This window comes from Notamacropus eugenii, chromosome 2, assembly GCF_028372415.1.
Source record: "Notamacropus eugenii isolate mMacEug1 chromosome 2, mMacEug1.pri_v2, whole genome shotgun sequence".
Lineage (NCBI taxonomy): Eukaryota > Metazoa > Chordata > Mammalia > Diprotodontia > Macropodidae > Notamacropus > Notamacropus eugenii.
The window spans coordinates 75,130,543-75,154,149 of NC_092873.1; the positions used below are offsets into that span (position 1 = coordinate 75,130,543).

The window sequence follows — 23,607 nt, forward strand, 5'->3', positions numbered from 1 at the left end:
ACTGTAGTTAGGTGAGAAAAATAGAATAAACATTTATCAATGTTGATGGTTTCTGTACATTTGTTTATGGGGAAACTAAAATCCCTCTTTTATGTTGTACATTATGTATGTATGATATATGTAACATCAAGTTAAGTAAGTATAGTGGTCTAGCTTATACTGTTTCCTTTAGGATCTAAATGTGTAACGGGACGAGTTAGAGCCGACCCCTGTCCATCGCAGGACGCCCCACTGAGAGCCTGCCTGGATAACCTGGGGGCTTGTCCGTAGGGGTGGAACTAGATGGATTTCAGGAGGAAGGGTCTCGTCTTTGTTGGCAACATGGCAGTTCTTTGTCCAGTTCCGGATGTCCAGTGGAGAAGACACCCATATAAGGAATAGTGTTAGGTGATAGGTTCAATGTATAGGCTTAGGAACGTTCACGTAATTAAGACTATATATGCATGTGAACTAGCTGGAATAAACGGAGTTCTTACCACCTTGTCTCCCACCTCATTTCATTACTCACTAGATCAAGGCCTCTTGCTGGACAGGAGCCTTGGGTCGGGGTTTAGGGATCCCCGTAATGGTCTAAGGGACCCCAACATAAATGTAGTTTGGTGATACCCGGGAGGCCACAGGATCAGAGAGGAAAACGAGTGGGAGTGGATTTTGTTTGGCTTATAGGTTTTGTTTCTCAGAATAACTTCATTTTAAATAGTGGCAAGTTTGCTCTACACTTATGTTGAAGGCTAATGTGTTTTGTCATCATATAGGTGGTGTTATTGCTATGATGGGGTGAATGGTAGCAGGGTAGCAAGTTAATAATTTCCAGTAAAGTCTAACTTTCTTTAAGGCCAAACTGTTCAATTTTGTGTTCCATGTTTTAGGAAAGACATTGACAAGCTAGAGAGCATCTAGAAGAGGGCAAATATGATAGCAAAGGGCTTCAAAATTGTGTCATATAAAGATCACTTTAAAAAAGGGAATGTTTAGCCTATAGAAAAGAAGCTTGAGGCAACATTATAGTATCCTTCAAAAATACCTAAAAGGCTTTTATGTAGAAGAGATGTTTTAAGGGTGAGGGGGCTGAGGAAGTGGGCCTCTTCTGGTGACACATACTTTCAAACTGTTGTTGAAAGGAATGCATGACCAAAGATTCCCGGACTAATTCCTTGGTTCCCATGATGGGAGACAGGGTACTGAGTGTACACTTGTGGCCACTTCTTATGACATAATCTGGCCTACTGCTGAAGCTGTATTACTATAGCTACCAGAGAGCTAACTACCTCTCTGACAAGGGAATGGGGCTATGCCAAAGAAAATTGCCCAGAGTTAGGAAAAGCTACCCCATTCCGACTTAAAAGGAAGAACAACTTCCTCTCTTTACCCATGTTGGAACTCTCCTTTAATGAAAAGGGTATTCCCTATCCTCCTCAATGCAGCTTTGACAGCTGTATGCACAGAGCAATGAATATGTGTGCTTCTCTGACCCTCAATAGATGTTTTTAGCTGCCTCTTTCTCTGAACATAGGTAACAGCAACAGTTATGAGAGATGTCTGCAGTAATTGAGATCCAGATTTTTATACAACCTCATGATGTTGGCTGACCACAAGACAATGACTAACTTTTTGCTCGAATGGTGTGAACTGAGGTGAAAGTGAAATATGTGCCAGAGGTATGTAAATTTCTCTGGAATTTTTACATATCAGGAAAGTATTATGGAGATGATGAGCTTTTATGAGCCTTTTATTACTACTTCCTATTTTAAGTTCATGAGTACTTAGGATCTTTTTATATATTGCTTTTTTTAAATTAATTTTTGGTAAAACAAGCAGCTATCTGAAACCTGCTATCTACTATATACACTTAAGTATCTTTCTAGAAAGGATCTTAATCCTTTTAGGGATGGACCCTAGATATGCACCATAGTTTTTACTTAACTTTAAAAGATTTTCCCTGGAGATATTTTGAAGGAGGGGTATAAGCCATAGTTCAAGAAAAGCCTGAGTGTGTGTGTGTGTGTGTGTGTGTGTGTGTCTGTGTGTGTCTGTGTGTGTGTCTGTGTCTGTGTCTGTGTCTGTGTGTCTGTGTCTGTGTGTGAGGGGGATGGAGATCAAGCTCTCCCCAGTCTGAAGTCAGTTTATCTTAGCTGAGCTCCAGCCCTGGGTTAGGGATATATAAAGGCATAGTTTTTTACAACAGGAATATACATACATTAAATTAGGACTTTTTAATACATTACTAATGCAGATTGCCACCTTCTCTTGCAACTTAGTTGCTTGGGATCCTTGAGAGGTTAAGTGACTTATACAGGGTTACAACCAGGTGTTAGTGGTGGAACCACACACACAGTAAATTAGTATTCCAAGGGATCACAAGATGTCTAGCAAGTAAGGCAGAATTCTAGTGAGTCCATGGAAAGATGAAATCAAACAAAATGAGCAAGCATGGATAGATTGAGATCAGTAGAGGGAATATCCCTATCAATGAGATCAGATTCATTGGAATCTTCAATGTTTGTCATGTATAGTACATTGTATCTCTTCTTGAATAAAGTATGACATGCTGAAGTTTCCGAGCATTCTTTAAGCATTTGGCTGATGTCATTTCTTGATCCTAAACCATACCTTCCAATATGGTTTTTCATTGTCATTCTTTATGTTTTCTTAACTAACATTCATTTTCTATCCAGCTTACCAGTGTAGTAAAAATGCAGGTAACGTAGCTAAAACAAACAAACCCATGCAGGATGTATAGTCAAGCAAATTCCCACATTAGCCAGGCTCCAAAATTTCTTGTCTCATGATTCATCTTGAATCTTTCTTATCAGATGGATGGCAGAGTTCATCAACAGTCTTATGGAATCATGGTTGGTCACTGTACTGATTTAAAACTCTAAGACAACTTCGTCTTCTGGTTTTATCACTTCCTTCTACTTCAGTTCATACACATCTTACCAGATTCTTCTCAAACTACCTTTCATTATTTCTTGTGGCACAATAGTATTATATTACATTTCTATGCCATAATTTAACCATTCCAATTTGCAGGCATTCCCTTTATTTTGTTCTTTGACATTATAAAAAGAGCTGCTACGTTTTTAAATTTTTTGATAGGTCCTTTTGTTCTTTCATCCCTGGAGGATAGGCCTAGTAGAGCCTTACAGTTTTTTGAGGCATAGTTCCAAATTACTTTCTAGAATGGTTATGCCAATTCATAACTTCACAAAAACTTTACCAACCTTTGGGTTAAAGTCAGGGCTCTAAGTTCTTCGTAGAATTCTTTACCACTCCTATTCCCTGCAACAAAAGAACTGCAAATACCTTTACAAAGTTCATTTTGTTTATGCTCATCAAAGGCATTGTAAAGGGAGATGACCAAGAGTCCCATGAAGTGTTTCTTGTTTACTTTTAGACTTTATTTGCCTCTCCAAAGAGAACCTGCATTTAATACATTTACTACGTTCCTTTTATCAAAAGGTTATTTTCCCACAAAATATGTTAATGATTTAATTTCTCTAGCAGTATAAGGCACTATTTGTTGTTCAAATGTCTCACATTTAGAATACCAGGATTGCATGTTTCTACATGACCTAAAAACTACATGCTACCCACTGACATTTGGAAATATCCTAGTTTGTAGCTAATGACAAAAAGATTTACTTTATGGAAAAACTTAATATATATTCCTTTCCCCACTGAAGTTCTACAGTAAGTGAATCTGGGCTCTTCAAAGTTGTGCCTGTAAAGTACAGGTTACGGCAAGCCTTTAGGTGTTGACCAGGTCTATATATGTCTGCTAGACAAGAATCCATCCAGTTATATTTGAAAAAAATTCATCATCGTACCAGTTGTAAACTATTATTTTCTTTTATTTTTTAAATAGTATTTTTTTCCCGATTACATGTCAAGAAAACTTTTAGCATTCATTTTAAAAGATTTTCACATTTTTCTCTGTCCCTCCTCTCCTCTTTTCTAAAAATGGTATGTGCTATATGTGCTATAATGTAAAACATTTCCGTATTAGTTACAATTGTGAAACAGAAAAGGAAAAAAATGAAAAATAAAAGTGAAAAAATATGCATTGATCTCCATTCAGAGTTCATCAATTTTTTTTATCTGGAGGTGGATAACATTTTCCTTCCTTTGTACTTGTCCTGGATCATTGTACTGCTGAGAAGAGCTGAGTCATTCAGTTGATCATCACACAATGTTGCTGATAACTATGTACAATGTTTTCCTGGTTCTGCACATTTCACTTTGTATTAGTTTGTACAAACCTTTCCAGGTTTTTCTGAAATGTTCCTGTTCATTATTTCTTATTGCACAAAAGTATTTCATTTGTTCAGCCATTTCAATTGATGGGCATCCCCTCAATTTCCATTTTTTTGCTACCGTGAAATGGCCTGCTATAGATATTTTTGCACATGTAGGTCCTTTCCCCTTCTTTGGGTTATAGGCCTGGCAGTGGTTTTGCTAGATCAAAGGGTATGCAGTTTGGTTGCCCTTTGGGCATAGTTCCAAATTGCTCTCCAGACTGGTTAGGCCAGTTTGCAGCTCCATCAATAATTAATTAGTTGCCCAATTTTCCCACATTCTCCAACATTTATCATTTTCCTTTTTGTCACATTAGCCAATCTGATAGATGTGAGATAGCACCTTAGTTTTAATTTGCATTCAGGTGATTTAGAGCACTTGTTCATATGCCTATAGATACGTTTGATTTCTTGATCTGAAAACTGCCTGTCCATATCCTTCAACTATTTATCAATTGGGGAATGGCTTGTATTCTTATAAATTTGAGAAATGAGGCCTTTATTAGACACGTTATATTGTTTCACAGCTTTCTGCTTCCCTTCAAATCTTGGTTGCACTGGTTTTGTTTATACAAAAGGTTTTTAAAGACAATCAAAATTATCTATTTTACATTTCATAATGCCTGTAACTCACTTCTCCTTTAAGAATTTGGATGCTATACCACTTGGGACATTTAGTATTGATATTGCTTCATTGTCCATGGTACATGTAGTTTCCTTATCTCTTTTTAATTTAGGTCTATTTTTGCTTTTACTTTATCTGAGACCAGAAGTGCTACCCCTCCCCCCCTTTTTTTTTAACTTCAGCAGAACAGATTCTGCTCCAGGCCCTTATCTTTACTGTGTCTCTGCTTCAAAACCTATTATAAGATTCTGATTTTTGCACACCTCCCTCCTCCCCCTCGTTGTTTTATGGGACGGTTCATTCCATTCACATTGAGTTGCGATTACTGTGTATTTCCCTCTATCCTAATTTTCCTGTTTGTCCTCTCCTTTCACTCTTTCCCTCCCCTCCCACCAGTGTTTTGCTTGTCTACCACCTCCCCCCATCTGCCTTCCCTCCTGTCAGTCCCCACCTCCCTCACCTTTACTTAATCTCTTCCCTTCCTACTTTCCTGTAAAATAGATTTATAATCCTTCTAGCTGTACTATCAGTGATGCAATTTTTTTGAATTACAAGTATCATCATCCCATGTAGGGAAATAGTTTAGCTCTACTTAAATCTCTTATGTTTTCTTCTCTTTTTACCTGTTTATGCACCTCTTGGGTCTTGTTAGTGGAGATCAAATTTTTGGTTTAATTCTGGTCTTCTCCTTATGAAAGTCTGAAATCCTTCTACTTCATTTTCCCCCCTTTTTGTATTATGCTTAATTTGCTGGGTAGGTAAATCTTGGTTATATCCCTAATTCCTTTGCCTTTCAGAATATCATGTTCCGTGATCTCCGATCTTTTAATGTTGCAGCTGCTAAATCCCATGTAATCCTGATTGTGGCTCTGATATTTGAATTGTTGAATTTCTGGCCACTTGCAGTATTTTTTCCTTGATCTAATAATGCTGAAATTTGGCTATAATGTTTCTTGGAGTTTTTATTTTGGGATCTCTTTACTGAGGTGATTGATAGATTCTTTCAATGCCTATTTTGCCCTCTGGTTCCAGTATGTCAGGACAGTTTTCCTTGATCATTTCCTGAAAGATGCTGTCCAGGTGCTCCTTTTGATTATGGCTTTCAGGTAGTTCAATGATTCTAACATTGTCTCTCCTTGTAATATGTGTATTATATTTTATGTATACACATATATATATATATATAAATAGTAAAATACCTTGATGCATTTTACATTTTCTATTTTTTATTCTTATGAATTTGTTTGATTCTTGATGTCTCATAGAATCATTAGCTTCCACTTGCCCAATTCTAATTTTTAAGGTATTTTCCTCAATTAGCTTTGTGCTTTCATTTCTATTTGGACAATTGTACTTTTTAAGGAGTTGTGTAAACTTTTTTTTTTTAAAAACTACAGAAATTCAACCACTACCAAGTCAAAAGAAGATATAAGAAGAAACCACAACAAATAAATCATTCTAACCTGCCTCTTTCAAGGGCAAAACTTTGAAATACATGTTGGACACCTATATAATTTTGAATGTGCAAGAGAATTGGGTATTTTACCAGTACATGGCACAGACTGAATGAGCAAATACTCTCTTATTTTAGAATTGAGGCCAGAGAATTGAAATGACCTGTCTATGATAGTGGTAGAATTGGGACTTCAAACTGGTTCTCTGGACAATAGGTCCTGCGTACATCTCATTATACATTCATCACCATCTTTGCCCCAGCTTTACAGTGGATATCACAAAAGATCAGAGGTTCAGACCAATTTCATATGCATGGCAATTACCTGTCCTAGGTGAACAAATTCACTGCTTCAAGTTCTAAAAATGTGTGGCACAGGGTAAAGACCTGGATTTCAAGTCAAAGGTTTTGGTTCACATCCCTGTTCTACCATCTGTTCCCCTTGAGCATGTAACTTAATGCCAGAGATTCAGTTGCCTTATTTGTAAAATGAGATTGAAATAAATGTTCTCTAAGTTCCCTCTCAATTTGTGATCTTATGATCCATCCTGTGTTAGACACATGGTCCATCCAATCTAGAATTATCATTGATGATTCAAAGATTGGGAAAGGCCAATTCTTGAAGTCAACCTCAAAATTTAGCAATGTGTACTAAATAACCTGATTGGGTTCTACCTACTTAATGAAATACTGTTTTCCTGTGTATATTTTTATCTTTATCTGTAATACCTCTTAGAGTAGGCAGTTAGGTGGTACAGTGGGGTACAGTGGATAGCGCACCAGGAAGACCTGATGTCAAATCCAGCCTCAGATACTTGAATGTACTAAATAAGCACTTCAAGGAGTGTCCCTTCGATGATATACCAGAATTTGGTGACCAAATCTATGTTCAACCTATGCATAATTTGGGGGACTTCTATCTTAACATGTTTTTTTCACTTGAAGAGTCCTTGTATCTTTAGACATCAAAAGAACACTGGTTTTTATACTGGTAACCTTGGAAAATCCCAGCTCTGACGTTAACTAGTTTGGTACCTTAAGCAAGTCCAAGACAGAATTCTTACATTTTATACTACCTATTTCACGGGGTTGTGAGAAACAAATTAAATAATGCATGTGAAGCAGGTAGGTGGCATAATGGATACAGTGCTAGGCTAAAAGTCAGAATACCTAAGTTCAAATCCAGCCTTATTAGCTGTCTCAGTTCATCACAAGATTGTTGTGAGGATCAAATGAGATAAATGCAAAGTGCTTAGTACAGTGCCTGGCACATAGTAGCCACTATATAAATGCTTATTCCCCATATAAATGTCTTTTATATAGTATGTAGATAAAAAGATAACAGCTATTTATATAGTTATTATCTTTACTGAAGACTCCCTTGGTCTTATATCTTATCTTAATTATTTGAGATGAATGACTTTTAAAACAGAAAGTACCCTTTGAAATAATCTAATGCTTCTATCTTATATGTGAGGAAACTGAGTTATCAAGGAGGTTAAATGACTTGCCAGAGAGTTAACTCATTTATGTCAAAGATCAGTTATGTCTGGAGCAGCTGATAACCTGGTCTCTAGGTTTATATCTATACACAGCTTAGATGCTGTGACTTTTCTCCACAGGCAGGTCTGATTTGATAAAAATCAAAGACACCCAGAATTCCTTTGGCAGCACTACACCCAAAAGACATTTCAGCAGTCCAGAATCCAATCACACTGGTGCTCATAATAAAACCTTCAAGATTTCTCTGCATTTAAAGGTAAGTTTTTGACACTTGATGTGAAAATATGAACATTACAAAGACACTGAGGACCTCAAACATTATCTGGTCTAAGTGTTTCACCACAAAATCCAGAGATTAATGAGCTATCCCAGGGTCTGTCTTGTAGAAAAATCAGGATTAGAATCCTGACTGCATGACTCAGCTCAAAAATCTTTCCCTTGTACCACTTGGGACATTGTTGGGGAAAACCAATGATCTGAGTAGGGTGCACTCAAATTTGGAAGGCTTAATGTTTTGGCACCAAACTATTTATCTCAGTAGTATAGGGTCCATATTCACGAGCTTAAAATAAAAAAGGATCTCTTTCCTTATAATCTCTATATCCTTTGGAATTGCTGAGACAAATGGAAAGGACTAGCTCTGGGACTGTAAGGCGCCTGGGCAACTTATGACTTCCGGATCACAAAAGATGGGTTGGGTCAAAATGTCAGAGGAATCAGGAGGTAAAAGATTCCTCAGCTCCTCCTATTACCCGGCAGATAGTCATAGGGATTGGGCTACAGGATAAGGGGGAGAACAAGGGTCTGAGTGTCCCAGAGAAGGTTACCTGGGAGAACATGAATAAGAGGGATCCATCAGTTACACTATAAAATGAAATATGTCCAGCCTCATGATCCAGAAAAATTCCCACTCGCCGGGGAGCCTCTCTAAGTGGAATGAAGGTCTGGTCAGAATAGTAATAGTTTCCAAAGAACACCAGAATCCAGAATCCATTGCCAGCAGACAATTCCCCTGTCTCCTTTCTGTTCACATTTTCTTTACAAACTCCCAGAGCCCAATTAACCCTCTCCCCAACCTCCACCTCCCAATAGTGTCTCCCAGAAGTGAAGCTTTCACAACCAAGTACACAAGGACCAGGATCAAATCTCTCCTGGCTGTCTGGCAATGCTTGCCGTATGTCCCCCCGTCTCACACTTCTCCTGTCTTCAGAGAGGACCAGTTCAGGATTTGCTGTATCTGGATCCAGAGTCACATCTCCTGCAGAGAGAAGCCAAGAGCCATTCTGAGGTCTTAGAACATAAGAATGGCTAAAATGAGTTAGGCTGAGAGAGGGGAAAGAGCAGGTATTATAATGTTCATTTTATAAGGCAAAGAGTAGATATTATGATCCCCATTTATAGGAAGGATTAAGACTCAAACTCAAGTCTTATGGGACAGACATCACATTGGTCCTTCCACATTATCTCCTCAAAATTTAATTCAACAAACATTTATTAAACTGATATATAGGGAAGGCACTCTGTTAGGCACTGGAGATAAAAAGACAAAAATGAACTAGTTTCTGACCTCATGGTGATTACTATCTACACAGATGAATGAATACAAGATAAATTGATGAAAGAGGAAACAGTAACAACTGAAGGAATCAGGAAAGGCTTCAAGTATAAGGTGGTACCTGAACTGAGCCTTGAAGGAATCGTGGGATTTTGGCGATGCTAAGGGAGTGAATTCACCTAAGACAGACAGTAAAATACAGAGTTCTGGGAAATGCTATTAGATTTCTTGCTTTTTGGCTAAAGTACAAACAAGAAGAAAGAGAGGTAATAACAGATTAAGTCTGAAAAGATGAGTATAACACAGTTTGTGGAAGGCTTTAAAATGTTGGACTGAGACTTCTACTTTAACCTAAGGTCACTAAAAGGGCTTTTCAAATAAAAGTTTTAATTTTAAAGCTCTTGGTTGTTGCTATTATCTGACGTATCCCTCCAACACGGAGTCCCTCCTTGGAAGAAAAGCAGTTAAGCAAAACTTAACCAACACTGTCCTAACAAAATTTCTCATCTGGAGGATGTGAGACTTCTCAGCCTATAACACCTTATCAGCCTTGCTTGGTATGCCACCTCATCACTGTCCCTGATTGGAGGATGGGGGCATGAACTTTAAACCATCATTTAAGGAGGTTATCTAGCTCAGGCATTTACTCATTTCTCACTTGACTGCACTGCTTTGGGGTTTCTCTCACTGAGTTCAACTTTCTTGTGTGTTTTGTATTCCCCAGTTGGACTGTAAGGTCCTTATGGGCAGAGACTGTCTTTCTTTTTTTTACCAGGCATATAGTAGGCACCATTTGACTACTGGCTATGCAAAATTTACATTTGCTGTTCCTCGAATCACTGAAACAAAAGGCCATGAGATTTAGAAGCTAAGAGACTGTTATCAACCTCTGAGATGGAAGTTTCAATTCAATGGTGGATCAGAAGTTATCCTTCCACCTTTCCTCTTTCTGCTCTCTGCAATTTCCTCTGAGTACAGAAAAAATGTCATCAAATGTAAATTTTTCAATGTTCCTCTTCGAAATTCTTCTGTAGTTTCATCTTATTCTTTCCTCCTAACTCAAAGAAAAAGAATCTTCTCTTTTCCAAGGTTAATTCTCCCCTTTTGTCCTCAGAATCTTTTCCTAGATGCTACAATCTTTAAAATCTCTCAAGAGCCTTCCTTCCCATGTTCTTTGGTACCCTTAATCTCATTTTTCCCCTTGAATTTTCAGATCTCTACAGTCTAAAAAAACCCCTCCATCTTGCTACTCTTAAATTAGCTTTAAAAAAAGTCTTAAATTACAGTGTGTACATGTCTTCACTATCTTTCTTTCTCATTTGCCTCTTACTGCCTAACTTCTTAGGAATGATCTATTCTTATTTTCTCTACTTTCCCCCATATTCATTTCCCAATCTTGTTCATTACCACTCCCTTCTCTCAAATTCCTAGACCCAATTCCCAAATCCAATGGCTATTTTCTCATTTACTCTGCTTCATTTGACAGTGTAGAACCTTTTCATCTTTTAACTAATCTCCATCCTGGGTTCCCAAAGCCCTATACTCTTAAAAGTCTTTTTCTCCTGACCCCCTGTATCTCTTTTCCACTAACTCATTTTCCTAAATACCAAGTGATGGAAGTTCCCATTATTCTGTTCTTAATCTGTTTTCCCCTCCTTTGCCATTCCAATTGCTTCAAATAGATTCTATATTGATGGCCACCAATTTCTCTCCTGAGTCTGATCATCACATTATTTCTAACTCTCTCCTGAACATTTCCACCTAGATCAACAAATCAAATTCAATACATCCAAAACTGACCTTATAATCTTCCCCCTAAAACTACTCCCTGTCCCTTGTCTCCTACATCCAGTGAGTAAGTTACATCCCTTCTACCCCCACCATCACTGTAGTTTGAGTCTCCTGCTCACCTTAGGGTTCAAGATAAAAAGCCACAACTTAACGACAATTAACCTCCTAACAACAGCCTTTCTTCCTACAAGCAATCTTCCTACAAATTACTGCTAGATTAATCTTCCTAAAGTACAGCTCAGAATCAAGTCCCTACCTTGTGCAAAAACCTCATTATTACCAAATAAAAGTCTAAACTTTGGTTCTGAGTGAGTTCAAACTATGTGTCACTTAGCTGGTCACATCGAGATGACCCAAAAATTTAGACAATGCTTCACCTTCACATCCTATGTATCTGTCCAACTAGGCCATTCCATCATCTGCCTGCCACAGGGTGCACAATCCCCCTTTTTGTCCATTATTATTCATATGTGAGAACAAGCAACAGAGTAACCAAATCTATACAATTTCTAGAAAGGGCATATCTCTTGTCTTAACCCACCATCCTATGACTGTACTGAATAAAATTCCCTTCTGTGGCCACAACTCTATCTATGTTGTCTTCTATTACAATATAAACTTCTTGAGGGTAGGGGTGTTTGTATCCAAATGCTAGCACTGTGCCTGGAACACAGAAATTGCTTATAATAACTGCTCATTGACTGATCTTCCACTATTCTCTTTCATATTATATTTGTATCCAAAATATGCCCTGAAGTAACTTAACTCTGTGTGCCCTTGCTCACCTTGCTTTCTCCACCTAAAATTGGCTTCCTCACCAGCTCAATCCTCAAGACCCAGAATGAAAGTCCATTCTTCTCCAAAGCATTCCCTCCCAATCTCTCTAACCAGAAATGGCACTGTGAAATAAAGATCAAGCACATTTGCCCCTAATAACATAAAATTAGTTAAGAACATACTACTGTATATATATTACTGTGCTAGGTACCGATATATAAAGTTTGGCTAAGACATAGTTCCTACCCTTATTAAACTTATAGACAAATATAATATTATATATATATATAGATAGATAGATAGATAGATAGATAGATAGATAGATAATACAAAAATAACACACACATGCATTAGAAAGGTACAACACAAGTACTTTGTGAACTCTGAAGGTAGAAAGGTCATCACTGACTTGAAAGATCAGGAAAGGCTTCTATAGAATTGGAGAGTTGGGCTATCAGCATACAGATACGAGCAAATTTCCAGGCTTATGTAAAAACAAGAAACAAGTGACCTTTCCCACCTTTGTCCTAACATTCACTAGACTTTCACATGAAAGCTTTAAATTATAGGGTGTACATATGTTCTCTCCACTCCTACACAAAAAGCTCCACATGAAAGTTTATATGCTGTCACATGCTTCTTTGTATCTTGCCCACCCCAGTGCCTAGCACAATACCTAAAAAGCAGGGGCTTAAAAAGTATCTGCTGAATTAAAGATGTACAAAACTAAACAGGTGAGTCACCTGCCTCCACTTTTTCACTGCTAGTCCAGCAGGTGAATTTGCACTCTTGCCCAGATGATGTTTTACATGGACTCAGTAGAAGTATGAGAATAAATAGACCAGAAAGAAATCAGGCAATAAGCTTGAGCCTAATGGAAATCAGTCCCTTCTTTCCACATACTTCTGCTAGGTTGAAGGAAATGTTTGTGTTTACAGGTTCAAGCAGGTTAATAGACCTAAAAATATCTGGTCAATTATGTCCCACTTACCTCTGAATCTCCTCAGCATCTCTACCAGCCCGGGAACCCTGCATACAGTCCTCAGCTCCATGGAAACGACCTCTGGCAGCTGCAGCTTCACATCCTGACTCCTAGGGTGAGCACAGGTCCCACCTGGCTCAGCCAATGAGCATTCTCCCACTCTCCCGCCCACCCACCCTTCTAACAGAAGCAAAAGATACCACATACCTATGCAGTACTTCTCTGACATCCTATGGAAAGAAAAGAAAGTCAACAGTGAGCAGGAGGACAGGAACTCCCACTACTCTCACTACTCCCATCAGAGACTAATTACCTTTGTCCATAATTTAATTCCTTAGAGATGCAAGAACAGCAAAAACCAACAGCTAATTTTTTAAATTCCTCTAATTATTTGGGGTGAATCTCTTTTTCACCTTGGTGGGCTAGACTTTTAAGACACTATCTCCACAAGTGCTTCTCCTACCTCCCCACCCACCTCCACTTTCATATGACCCAGAACTGAACTAGAGTGGAAGAGCAGGCAGGAGAGAAATGTCTCTAATATTCCTCTCTAAGACCGACTTTTTGCTATCTGATTTCTGACCTTATTACCCAACTGAAACTGTTCTGTTCAAAGTTACCAATAATTTCTTAGCTGTCAAATCTGATGACCTTATTTCTAAGTCCTTTCTAAAGTATTTGCAATGTAGACTATCAATCCCCTCCTAGTTATGCTCTCCTTTCTGGGCTTTCATGACATTGCTCTCTACTGGTTCTCCTCTTACCAGTTCTGCTCCTTCTCAGTTTCCTTTGCTAGATCATCATATTATGCCTCTGTGGGTGTGTCCTAAGTTCCTACCCTAGACCCTCTTTTCTTTTCTCTAGATTCTCTGTTCCACCTTTACACCTCCTTTATCTGGCCCCTTCTTACCTACTCACTTGGCCAGAACCCTCCTTTGGCCCCTTATCACATCTCACCTGGAATAGTCTAAGAGCTTCATATCTTTGACTCAGATATGGCTCTTTCTCCCCTCTATTCCATTTTCTAAAAAGCTGACAAATCAATTTCACTCTAAAGAGTACCTCATGTCATTTCCCTGCACAAAAATACTCCAGGAGCTCCTTATTGCCTTGAGAACCAAATATGAACTCCTGTTTGCCCTTCACAACCTGGCCCCATCTATCTTTTCAACGTTATCATATGCTACTCTCATTCGTGCATTCTAGTCAAACTGGCCTTCTGGATGTGCCTCACGTATAAAATTCCATTTTCTTTCTGTGCCTTCGCACAAGCAGACCACTATGCCTGGAATGAACTCCCTCCCTCACCTCCAATTCTTAAAATTTTTTCAAAACTCAGATCAAGCACCATTCTCTATGTGAAATCTTTATAAATCCCAACCCTCTAACCACAAGCTGCTAATAGGATTTCTTCTCCCCTCCAGTCATTTAATAAACATATTTTAAGCACCCATTATGTGCCAGGCACTTTGCTAAGTGCTGGGGATACAAAAAGAGGCAAAAGACAGTCCCTACCCTCAAGGAGCTAACGATCTAATGGGGGAGGATGATAAGCAAACACATATGTATAAACAAGCTATATGCAAGATAAATAGGAAATAATTGAGAGGGGAAGCACTAGAATTAAGAGCTGTTGAGAAAAGTTTCCTGTAGAAGATGGGATGTTAGTTGGATCTTAAAGGAAGCCAGGAGGTGGAGATGAAAAGGGAAAGAGAGCACTCCTGACATGGAGCACAGACAGAAAATTCCAGAGCAGAGAGATGGAGTGTCTTGCTGGTAGAACAGCAAGGAGGCCAGTGTCACTGAATCTAGGTTGTAAGAACACTGGAAAGGTATGAAGCCAGAGGGTTTTATATTTGATCTTAGAAGCAATAGGAAGTCACTGGAGCTTACTGAGTAGGAGAGGAAGGATGACATGGTCGGATTTTAGGAAAATCAGTTTAGTGGATTGGAATGGAGACTTGAGATAGGCAGACCCACCATTAGGTTATTTCAACAGTCCAGGCATGAGGTAATGAGGGGCTACAACAGTGATAACAGTGTCAGAGGAGAGAAAGGGGTTTATTGGAGAGATATTGCAAAAATGAAATTTATAGGCCTTAGCAACAGATTAGATATAGGGAGGGAAAGAATTAGTAAAGAGTTAAGATAATGCTTAGGTTGCAAGCCTGAAGGATTAGGAGGGTGGTTTTGTACTCCTACAATAATAGGGAAGTCAGAGGGGGTGGAGGGCAGAGTGTAGGGGAAAAGACAATGAATTCTATTTGAGAGGTTGAGTTTACAATGTCTATTGGACATTCAGTTTGAGACATGTGAAAGGCAGTTGGAGATGCAAAACTGAAGGTAAGCAGAGAGACTGAGGAAGGACAGGTAAATTTGAGAATCATTAGCATAGAGATCATAAATCCTTAGGAGTTAATAAGATCATAAAGTGAAGAAATACAAAGAAGAAAAGCACAGGACAGACCCCTCCATGAAGTACCCTGTATTTGTTTTATATGTGTATACACACACACACATACACACACACACACACACACACACACACACACACACACACCTCTTGAGGGTAGGAACTGTTCTGCTGACTTCTTCATTAGGTTGCCTTTGAGTAGCTGAGCTAGGTTTTAAATACCTCCAAGCATTTCTCTGAAGCAAACATCCATAGTATTAAATGTGTCTCCAAACTTCTTCTAATGATGCTCTAAGGCTGTCAGTCACAGACCACTACAGCTTCAAGAAAATTAAAACTGCACCTGAAGGGCAATGGTGAGGCACACAGCTGGAGTGAGGACACTATAAAGTATTATCATGAGGAGGTACAGAGAAGAGGAGAAGGCCACTCCTGGAAAAGGAGCTGGGCTGGTCATACAGCATAAATGAAAGGAAGCCAACAGTCAGCCTTTGTGTTCTCGGATGCCTTTCTGGAAGACCCCTCATCAGCACCTTTGTGGACGAAGATTTATGAAGGACATAGATAGGAGTTACATAGGATAAGGTATGGTTGAGTTGTGATCTCTGTTTTTGGAAAGAGTTCCCACATCAATGAGATCACTGATCTAGTGGGCCTTTGAGGAATTAATAATCCCCAGGCAGGGCAAGAAATGAAGAGACTTGGGCTATCTTTTTACATTTTCCACTATGACGGACTGCCCTGACACACCCAGCTCTGAATAATTCCTAATATTCATGCACTGTAAAGACAGGTAGGAAGGACTTTCTCATTTCTCTTATGCCCTCCCTTTCTAGGGCTGATTCTCAAATGACACAGTCTATACAGGCCAAACTTATACAGTCACCTCCATACTATGTGATGAGACACCAGGGTAGGAAGAAGAAAATACACAAAAAATTGGAATAATAGAGAGATTTCCACCTCTGCACATCTTTACCTTCTTAGCACTGGGGAATTCCTTTTTGAAGAACTGGGCCTGAGTAAGAAATCCAATTCAATTCAACAAACACTAATTAAGTATTTATTATGTGTAAGGAAGGATATGCTGTGTATTTGGCAGAGGGCTCACTAACTATAATTTCTTTTCCCTTTTCTCAGAGTCCTCTTCTGGCTACACTATTTGAAATCTCTTCAGCCCTTCTTTCATGTCTCTTCCTTCCCCTCCCTCACTTCTCCCAGGGAGTACTGATACCGATCAAAATAATAAGCTGCGCCGAACAGGGTTGGCGATAGTTAGAGATGAGAAAGGGTAAGAGAACAGATTGTCCAAGAGGAACCTAAATAAAGCTACCTGTTCTAATTATAGGAGACCAACAGCCATTTAATTCTTCCATCTCTAACCTCTGTGCCTCTAAAATTAAAAGGAAGACTCACCTGCAACAAGCCCAAGGCAGGACGCTGGCATCTTTCCTCTAGCTCTGTGATCAGCTCTTCCAAGGAATGGCTCTGCTGAATCAGCTTAGCCTTGTTCTCCCTGAGCCGAGGCAGAGTCTCACTTTCTTCCTCCTCCAGCTTCCGCAGGAGCTTTTGCTCCTCCTCAGCCAGAAATCGTCGAAGCTTATCAAATTCAGCTATAACATTCTGTTTCTGGCTTTCCACCATTTTCTGTAGATCAAGAAGGGGAGAAGAAAGCTCTGACCTAAGTCACCTCTGCATTTTTCTCTCTTCCCCTGTTTATTCCCACTTGGTTACATTTGTTCTTCCTACTTAAGCAAGTGTCTCAAAGAAACATACTCCTGGGCTTGTGCTGTGGGGTTCCCTGGCCAGCCTGGCTACTCTCATCATTTCTCATTCCCCTCCAGTCACTTGCCTGCCAAATAACACAGGTTTCCTCTCCCTGGGTCTGAAACTGCAGAGCTTGTCCCATTTGCTTCCTCAGATGCTCCAGTGACTTCTCCAACTTTCCCTAGAGGAGAGATGAGACTGATTAACCCCTCAGCAGAACAGGAGCCCCCAATCCTTCCCTATTCCTTAGGGAGAAGTCATTCAGTTTTATGACTTCTATGACCTCTATACAAATAGTCCATCACCCTGGAGTTTCTAGCCCAATTTCTTAACCCAAGGTTTAGTCTGGTATCTGTTTGCTGGACTTTTATTTCTATTATTTCTATGTTGCACACACAATGACGCCCTCTGTTCCATGCCAGGATGTACTCCCTCTACACAGAGAATTCCTCTCTTCAAGACACAGCTCAAGCATGATACCTTTTCACTGACACAGCAATGTTAATACTCTCCCTAACTACTTTTTATTTATTTTGTATTCAATGTGTTTATGTTTATATAAGTACAGTGAGCTCATTAATCTCCTTCCTTTAACTCTTTCATCTCTGGAACTTCAGCCTGGGGGGCCCATTATTCTGATTGGTGATTACCTCCCTTAGCAGATGATTTCAGATATGCCCCAGTCATGCTTCATTTTACATCCTCTTCCCCAGTTATCTCCTTTGATTTTCTTTGGAATTTAGCCCTGTAGTTATGGAAGCATGATCATCTCTACCATTGTTCCTGGAAGGGGTATAACAATCTCTTCTCCAATGGTCCCACACACCATCCCTGTAACTTTCAGAAAAGTGTTCTTCCCTGGTTTCCACTCCTCTGTGTATTGTCCCCCATTACAATATAACTATTTGTTGGCAAATGTCTTCCATTTTTCTCCCCAGAGCTTAGGATTTTTTTTCTCCATTTGAATTTTTCTTCATTTCTTCAATGAATATTCCTTGAGAGTGGAGAATGTCTGATTTTTTTTTTTGTCTCTGTATCCCCCAGCTATTAGAACAGTGCTTGGCATATAGAAGGCACATGATAAATTAACCAAGCAAAGTTTTAATTTTCCTTGGAAGGCAACAAATAGCCAATAAATGACTAAATAGAATAAATGACAAGAAGATTATTGCAAAAACAGATCATAGGCCTTGGTAAATAGAATCTTCCCTTTCATTCCTTTCACAATTCAATCAAGTAATTATTCATTGTTAGCACAGTGTCTACCACATACAAAGCAGGTATGCAAGAAATGCTAACTGATAGTGCTAGGAATACAGAAACAAAAGAGAAATAAATAGCCTCCTGCCCTCAAGAAATTTAAAATTCTACTATGGATGGGAGAGTAACATGTACATATGGTATTAGCAAAATTAGGAAATTTGAAGCAGCTGGGAGGGGAATCAGGAAAAGTCTAAAGCAGACAATGGCACTTGAAGTAAAACATGAAGAAAACTAGGGATTCTAAGAGGCAGCAGTAAGAAGGGAGCACAAAATTACAGAAACAGGAAATGAAGTCTTATGTCTGAATCAGTATGGTTGGACTGTAGCGTGTAAAGGGGAGTCATGAATAATAAGGCTGAAAACAGACTGCGCCCAAGTTTGAAAAGTTTTGCAAAAACATACTAAAAATGTCCTTTTTCATTCAAAAATCAAAATACTTCTCTGGCCCAAAAATCCTTTCCAGACTCTGGTTCTTAGGAAAATATATAGGGAAAGAACAAAATTGAATTACAGACAGAAACAAAAATAAAATACTTCACGTCTAGTTGAGCTCACTGTTCCCCACCCCCTGAAATGAAGAGTACTAGGGTCAGTCTAAGCAGTATCCTTCTCTCCTTCTTTCCTGAAGGGATGAGGATATTGATTAGAGGAAAGAGGTCCTTTGGTTACTACAGATCACGAGTGACCAGCTTGGGAGTCAGGAGGGGAAGGGATGGAAATGCCCTTAAGAAAAGCAGTCAAAGAAGAATGAGTGGTTCTATTTCTCAAGAAGAGTTCCTGAAAAATCAAGTTAACTAACTGTTCTAGAAGACTGACCATAAAAAACTTTTTAAAAAATCATATTGTTATATCTTCCTTCCTTGTTCAAGATTCCTAAGTTATTTCAAGTTGTCTTGGAGGAGAGATATGTTTGAAGACATGGTGGGGGGACACCATCAATTGAGATATTTCTCTCTCTAAGCTAGATATGTTTCAATTTTGAATAACGTTAAATGAATAAAAACAGTTTCTTGTAGATTTGTGTCAAAATCAGAGTAAAGTATTAATATTTTTCACCAACTTTAAATATTAAGCAGAATTGATATTTGATCTTATACATTATCATCAACCAAAGCAAATATCTGTTTTGAATATGTGCTGACAGAAAGTAACATCAGAAGAAGCTGTTTTTATGAAAATGCTTAGGTTGGGAGATATTTCTTTTGAGATGGCAATGAGTCATCTGGATAGTAATTATAATGTATAAATAATATCCATAAAGAGATTTGTGTAAATTCCATTTGGGAGCAATAGGAGGTAACTGATGATTCTTTAAGTAGACAAGATTGCTACTGGAAAATACATACAAAGGTAGTAGAGAAGCATGACATCATGAGTTAGGACAAGACAATCGATCAGTAATAAAAGAAGAGGTAGGAATACCAGCAGACTATATCTATAATATCAAGGGAAGGATTATCAACCAATCAAAAAATATTCTGTTAGCTACCTACTATGTTCCAGGCACTGTGGTAGGCCCAAGGCAAACAAAGTCAAAAAGCCAAAATATTCTCTGCCCCCAAGGGGCTTACGTTCAGAAAGAAGGTATAAGTTCTGCATAAAGTCAGACCTTAAGAGACTTGTGTGACCTTGAGCAAGTCACTCAACCCATTTGACTCAGTTTCCTCGAATGTAAAATAGGGATAATAGCACCCAGCTCAGAGTTGTGAGGCATTTGTAAATCACCCAGCACAAGGCCTGGCACATAGAAGGAACTAAACAAATACCTGTATCTTCCCCACCAACCCATCTTAAATCTGTTTACAAAAACCAGATTACCAGGGAGGGCAGTAAGGAAGTACATAGACTACTTTTTCAAAAAGTTTCATTATAAGGGAAATAAAAAAGATGGGACAACAAGTAAAGGTTCAAGGTTTTTTAGAATTACTAATGCCTGATGTATTTTTAGGTGGATAAGAAGGAAGTAAAGAAGGAACTACTGAAGGTATCTACAATGGAGGTGGGAAGAAGGTGTGTGCAGGACAATAAAATTCTAGAGGAGGCAGGAAAGATCAAGTATAAGGGTAAAACAATTAATAACTAGCCCAACAGGTATAGGTATCCTTCCCCCTAAGGGGGGATGTGAAATAGAGTAGTTGAGAGACTGTTTATGATAGGAAAAGGATGTTTGTTACAACATTTTCAACTGTTTGTAGGCTTAATATCCAAACCTTCAGTTTAGCTTTCGACTATCTTCCACCTATTTCAGTTCACCTCAATGATAAACTTTCCACTACTCCCCAAGATCAACCCTTAACTCTATCCTGGTCCAGTCTGGTTTGGTTTCTTTCATATCTCAAAACATGCTATGCTCTCCTTTCCTCTTGGCTTTCAAACTCTTACCTTCATGGCCCAATTCAAGCCAAATCTTTCTTTCCTTACTTTCCACTTCAGCAATACCTTCAGCAAGTCCCATCGGATAGTAACTTGCCCCTTTTTCTGACCTCCTACTTCAGTTAGTCAAACCACTTATTTGGGATTTTAATCATATACTTGTACATATTGTAATGTTTCATGTACCTAAATCACTTCTCCACCTAAGACTTGAGGTTCCCTGAGGGCAGAGGCTTTGTCAAATACTATTTTTTTTATGTTCCTCTTCTCTAACACCTAGTACAGCTGTGTATGTGATAGCAGATAAATATATCCTGCTAACGAAATGACTAATTTGCTCAATAAATTATCACAAATTCAAGCATCTTATTAAGCAGTTGATGACTTAGATCATGTTGCCCAGTAATCTCAGAAACAGTCCCTGGTGGGCATTAAGCCCAAGAACTAGACCTAGGCTTTTTGGAAGTGCATCAGAATCCATTACTATGCACCACATACTTTTGGATTTCATGGGGCAGAACAAGGGAAGGAATAAACGTTAGGTGCTTACTAAGTGCCAGGCACAGTGCTAAACATTTTACAAATATAATCACATTTGATCTCATTTTGATTGCCAACAATCAGGTGAGGTAGATAGATCCTATTATCATCCTTATTTTGCAGTAAGAAAAAACTGAAGTCGACAGAGGCTAAGTGATTTGTCCAGGGTCACACAGCCAGTAAGAGACTGCTAAACGAATTTGAACTCCAGGTCCAGCGATGTACTGAGGGCGCTACCTTTACCTTAACAGCCTTACAACAGAAGTGATCTAAGGACAGGAGGCAGGTCCAACAGAAGCAGCTTTTCGTAGCCCTCAATTAAACCGGTCTCTTGCTCTCCCCCCAGAGCTAAAAGATCAACGCGCCGTTAGCCTCTCTCTTTAAAGGGTCTCTGTTTAAAAGCTTCTGCTTGCTCCAATTCACTAGATTTTTCTACCATCTCGTGTGGATACCAACTCAAGATCCTAGGCATGCAAGCTGAATGTCCAGTGGTCAGTCAGAGATACTAAACTTGAGTAAAAAGGCTGGTAGTACAATGGAGGGGGAAAACAAACCATGGCACTATGGAATCAGACCTGTTACTTACTATTTGTGTGGCCCTGGACAAACCACAAATCTCTCTGGGTCTCAGCTTTCTCATTAGTAAAAAACGAAGGGGCTGCATTGGATGGCCTCTCGGTTTCTTTCCGGATCTAAATCTAGGATTCTTTGGGGAGGAGTCGTCTCTAAACTGAGCCGGGAGGTTCTCTTCAGAAAACAGACAGCGCCCGACCCTTGAAATTCGAGCAGGACGAACTTTCTTTAAAGTTACTCTTGCAAAACTAAGTTTTCTTTGCTGTTCTCTCATCCCCTGCGCTACTAAAGGGCAGCGCCCCAGACCCACGGATCCGGGCTCCCTTATCTGCGAGGTGTCGCCCCTGGGGTCCTTCCCCCTTTCCATGCCGCATGGCTTATAGGGCTGCTCCCGAGCCCCGGCCTTGGATTCAGGTGAGGGGATTTGCTCGGCCATTTAAGCTGTTAACTACGAGTCTCCCGAAGATTCACCTCCTCTTTCCGGGTTCCAGTTTCCCGTCCGGCCCCAGCCCGGGGGCGCCGCCTCACCTTGTAGTCCTCCGCGGCTTCCTCCACCGGGGACACCCGGTGGGTCCAGTGGTCTCGGGCGCGCTCGCACACGAGGCACAGGAGCGCCTGGTCCTCCTCGCAGAAAAGCTTCAGCGGCTCCCGGTGCTTCCCGCACAAGCCCTGGGGCACCGGCGACGGCGGGTGCAGCTGCCGGGCCATCTCGGCCATCTTGGCCAGCGGTCTGTTGGGCCGAAGGTTCCTCTGCGGGGACACCTCCCTGCACTCGGGGCACGGGAAGGGGCCCTCGGCCTGTCCCCAGCAGCGGCTGATGCACTCCCGGCAGAAGTTGTGGCCGCAGTCGGTCATCACCGGATCGGTGAAGTAGTCCAGGCAGATGGCGCAGGTGGCTTCTTCCTGGAGGTTCGCAGACAGATCCGGGGCCGCCATGGCTGCGGCCGAGGGAAAGAGCAGGGAGGGTCGGGCCGGCGGCCCTGGGCGGCTCGGGACCACCCCCTTGAAGCAGAGTCCCCGGCCTCCCTACAGCGATCGGGGAGAGCGGCACCTCCCACCGCCCGCCCTAGAGAGTGCGGAGGACCAGCCGCCCGTGTCGGGTCCGAGCTGCCCGCCTTGGGTCCCGGGATCGGAGCGGTGCCAGCCTGGGCACGGGGGGCGATCTGCCAAGCACTTCGCTTGAAGAACGGAGAGGACGCCCCGGGCTTCAGCAGTAGGAAAGCTGGCGAGGCCGCGCACGGTCCCGTACCCGCTACCAGCCAAAGCAAAGGGGCGGGCACGCAAACGTGCCAGGGGCAGAAGCCGCCGCAGCAAAGAGATGAGGAGGCGGAAGCAGGAAGACGCTAGACTTCTTTTTTTATTTTTTGGGAACCACCCGCTTTGGTTCTGGATTGGCGGGTTCCTACCACGGGATCTCTGCGCGCTGAGGGAGCGCTTTGGATTGGAAAACGTTCTTCAGGTGACGTCAGTGTCATCCCGGTATTGGGTGAAACGTCGGAGATGAAAGTTTGGGTTCTTTGCTTGGGGCAATGTGAGACGCTTGGCCTGTTCTCCGAGGGCGTGGAAGTAATTTTCTTGACCTTTCTTCCACCTTGATCCCTGTGGGCTTGATCCCCTCCTACGGGTCTTCTCACCCACCTGGGTTTTCGTGACACTCGTGTCCTTGTAGCAGCGAGGAGAAGCCCAGACCCGGA

At 40.5% G+C, this 23,607-nt stretch overlaps 1 protein-coding gene across 3 annotated transcripts; it reads right to left on the minus strand.

Annotated features, from left to right (window-relative positions):
- Positions 1 to 3,829: 3,829 nt before the first annotated feature.
- Positions 3,830 to 23,198, minus strand: LOC140525521 (E3 ubiquitin-protein ligase TRIM11-like). Of its 3 annotated transcripts, none has more exons than XM_072641011.1 (6): positions 22,385 to 23,198; positions 17,250 to 17,345; positions 16,814 to 17,044; positions 13,192 to 13,214; positions 12,994 to 13,094; positions 3,830 to 9,137 (listed from the first exon to the last, which is right to left on the minus strand). In XM_072641011.1, the coding sequence occupies exons 1-6, from the start codon at positions 22,847 to 22,849 to the stop codon at positions 8,596 to 8,598; spliced, it is 1,458 nt and encodes a 485-aa protein (XP_072497112.1). In that variant the 5' UTR covers positions 22,850 to 23,198; the 3' UTR covers positions 3,830 to 8,595. The 3 variants fall into 3 exon arrangements, with proteins under 3 accessions (XP_072497112.1, XP_072497114.1, XP_072497113.1); XM_072641013.1 differs by having other exon boundaries at positions 22,442 to 23,195; XM_072641012.1 differs by lacking the exon at positions 22,385 to 23,198 and adding an exon at positions 21,927 to 22,378.
- Positions 23,199 to 23,607: the final 409 nt, after the last annotated feature.